The sequence below is a fragment of the Pteropus medius genome, unplaced genomic scaffold (genome assembly GCF_902729225.1).
Source record: "Pteropus medius unplaced genomic scaffold, Ma_sr-lr_union100, whole genome shotgun sequence".
Lineage (NCBI taxonomy): Eukaryota > Metazoa > Chordata > Mammalia > Chiroptera > Pteropodidae > Pteropus > Pteropus medius.
In genome coordinates this window covers 14,918,390-14,921,485 of record NW_024349796.1, presented here as the reverse complement: position 1 = coordinate 14,921,485, position 3,096 = coordinate 14,918,390, and the positions used below count along the sequence as shown (strand labels likewise).

Below are 3,096 nucleotides of genomic sequence, written 5' to 3'. Positions count from 1 at the left end.
AAACTGCCTCCTACAGCGAACTGCACTAGAGTCGAGTACATAATTATTATCTCCCTGGCCCTGTCGCCTGTTAGCCAAAATAAACAGGCTGTGCTTGTTGACACACATCTTCGGGGATGGGCCTTCCCTTCCTCTGTCTCCTCCTCTCTCCTGCCTCGAGTTGGGAAGTCCACAAGGTCTCTGAAATTCCAGACCTTGTGTTTCCATCAAAACAGGAGAGTTGGTCCGGGTAGAGGGGGCCTGGGCCTGGGGTGCCCGGGGCTGTTTGGTTCTTGAGCTGGCTTACCTGTGCATCCGTGAGGCCCAGCATCGCGGCCAGCTGCTTTCGGTCTGGCTTGGTCACATACTTCTGAATCTCAAACCTTTTTTCCAGGCCTTTCCTCTGCAGGTTAGAGAAGACCGCCCGAGACCAGGAGCGCTTCCTCTTGTAGGTCTGCGGCATGGTGTCCTTGGTGAGCACAGCGTAGGGGCCTGACAGCGGGCAGCAAGGGAGAGACAGAGCGAGTCAGTGCCCAGCCAGAAGCAGCAGGGCTGGGGGCTCATCGTGCTGCTGAAACCTGGTTTGCGTCAACAGTCGCCCCTACCTGCGTTAGGAAGCCCTGCTCCAGGGAGTCATTTTACAGTTTTTAAGAAGGTCGTGGGAAGGCCTAAAGTGAGTATATACTGAGTGAAGCGGCCCAGCGGCTGGTCCGTTAATTCCAAAGGAAAAACGGAAACCAAATGCTTGGGCTTCAGGCATGCGAATGGTCAGCGAAAATGTCCCTCCAGCCTGAAGGATCTGGAGACGACAGCCCCGATCCTCAGTCGTGTGTGCGTGCGTACTCTTCTGTACAGATGCCACCTCCTGGGGCAAAAGGGCTTGAGGTCATTTCGAAACGTGTGTAAGATAACACGCAGCATCTCTTGCTGCTGCATTTTCAAACTCCCCTCTCTGGCGAAGAGACTGGGGGAAGCGCCCGCCTCGCCCCCATCTCGCCCGCCCCTGCACACGCTCTTGGTTCCCCAGGCCCCCCACGCCTGCCCTCTGGAGTCAGCTGAAGGGTGAGCCAGCTCACAAAGGAATCTTTCGGTTTCTCTCTCCCTACGTGATGGCCTCTGCACGCCCTCCGAGCTGGCTACACCGCTGGCGCCACGTGAGGCGTCAGTCCTGAGTTTTCTGTCGGTGGATCTGCCCTTTCCATACCTGGAAACGTGTCTTGAAACTGATGCTGAACTGAATTTCTCGGGTTGGAGCTTAAGGGACTGAGGATAGCAGAAGCCTCGTTAATGGGATCGAGAGACGCGAAGAACTGGCCGGCGGAGGGCTGCAGGCCCGAGAGGTGCAGCCCCGCCGGCCGCGCGCCGGTCAGCAGGGACGTCAGATCTGGGGACCAGGGAAAAGAAGAGTTGGTTACACCTCGAGCAAACCCACACGCTGCCTGCTGATTTGTTCCTCCCCTCCCCCTCCCGCCTTCGATGACCGAAGTCGAGAGAGGCCGGAGTCTCCACCCCGAAAACCCCTCTCTCCAGGCTGCGGCCAAGGGGCGAGACAGGAACTGTCTGTCCCGTGAGTGTCCCATGTCCACGCTGTTATAGCAAGGAAGGGCTTTACATGAAATGGCCAAAATGAGGTCACTCTCAGATGCCTTCCAAGAAGGCCACAGACCTAAGGCCTTCCGAAGGAGCCCCCTAGTCCCTCCTCTTGGGGGCTGAGAGTCGATTTTGTTCCACTACATTCCTTGGGTGGAATTTCACTAGAAATCAGATTAACGGAAGGGAAAGTGTTCCCCAAAAGGGCTTTCCCTGTCAAATAATATAGTTTTCTCTCTAGAAATGTGATTAAAGACAAGGCAAGTGGTAGTCACGTTAGCAAATGTTTTCGCCAACCATTTTTATGAATGTTGATTCTGTGAGGTGCGTTTTTAAAGCATTCCTGGAGAGGGTGTTTTTTACACAGAGCAGGTGAGTTTTAAACCCAGTGTTTCACGGTCTTCTCACAATTCATTTTCTTCTCCTTTCTCTTACCGAGGTGTCCTTAATCGTAAAATCACTCGAAGGCACCCCAAGCCGGCCCAGGGACCAGTCAAGGCCCTGGTCAGAGGCCTGCGGCCTCTCGCCCAAGACCTACCTCTCAGAGTGTTGCCTTCCTTGACTTTTGGGTCAAATTCTGCAGACAAAATGCGATCGATTCCAAATTTGAGGTCCTTACTGGAGGGGGCCGGGGCCGAGCCGCTATGATGGGGGTTCGCGACCACCCGCGCCCCGGAGGCCGGGGGCTGCAGGGCGCCGGCCCGGGGCGGAGGCGGCGGCGGCTGCTGCTGCTGCTGCTGCTGTGGGTGATGGTGGTGGTAGGCGGCCGAGAGCGGAGACAGCCGCTGCGGGAAGCCAGCCGGGACTTCGGAGGGCGCCACCACCGGGGTGGGGCGAAGCGGGGATCTGGTGGCAGCTTGGAAAGAGGCGTGCGGGTGAGCCGAGCCCAAGTGCGCCGTGAGGGCGGCGGCCGAGGCCCCCGCCAGGCCCTCCGGGGCCGCCCCCGGCTCCGCAGCGCCGGCGTGCAGGATGTCCGCGATGCAGAACGAAGGTTTCTTGACCGCCGCGGGGTCCAGGGGAAAGGAGCAGCCGCCCGGGCCGGCCGAGGAGCAATAAGCGGCCGACCAGAGGCTGAAGTTGGAGGCGTAGAAGGGAGCCAGCCCGGCGGCGAACATCCTGGCGGGCTGCGCCCGGCGACCGCCGCGGCCTGGCCGGCCGGGTGGGTGCGGGCTGGGTGCGCGGGGAGCGGCGCGCTGAGTCCGGCAGGAGAAGCCGAGGACGACCCGCTTTCGCTTCTCCGTCCGTCCCGAAGGGAGGCCAGGGAGCCCTGGCGCCGCCGACGGCGGGGGCGGGGGCCGGATTCCGGCCGGGCACGGTCGGCCGGGCCTCGCGTCGCAGGCGGTGCGGGGCCGCGCTGCCCGCGGGCTGGGCGCGAGCGCGGGGCGCTGGGGCGGCGAGGCGGGCGCGGGCCGCGGCTCTGCACGCACCCGGGAAGCGGGGGGCCGCGGCCGGGTGCCGAAAGAAAAACCCAAACAGCGAAGCCCTAGGAGCTAAATTTAAAACAACAACAATAATAATCCGTTACTT

General features: G+C 60.6%; 1 protein-coding gene across 1 annotated transcript in view; it reads right to left on the bottom strand.

The window, feature by feature from the left end:
- Positions 1 to 3,090, bottom strand: part of HLX (H2.0 like homeobox) — a 5,467-nt gene extending 2,377 nt beyond the window's left edge. The window contains exons 1-3 of the mRNA XM_039883429.1: positions 2,108 to 3,090; positions 1,184 to 1,363; positions 287 to 471 (exon numbers count right to left, since the gene is read on the bottom strand). Coding sequence (XP_039739363.1) covers positions 287 to 471; positions 1,184 to 1,363; positions 2,108 to 2,684 — 942 coding nt within the window. The 5' untranslated portion in view covers positions 2,685 to 3,090. The remainder of the gene's footprint in view (positions 1 to 286; positions 472 to 1,183; positions 1,364 to 2,107) is intronic.
- Positions 3,091 to 3,096: the final 6 nt, after the last annotated feature.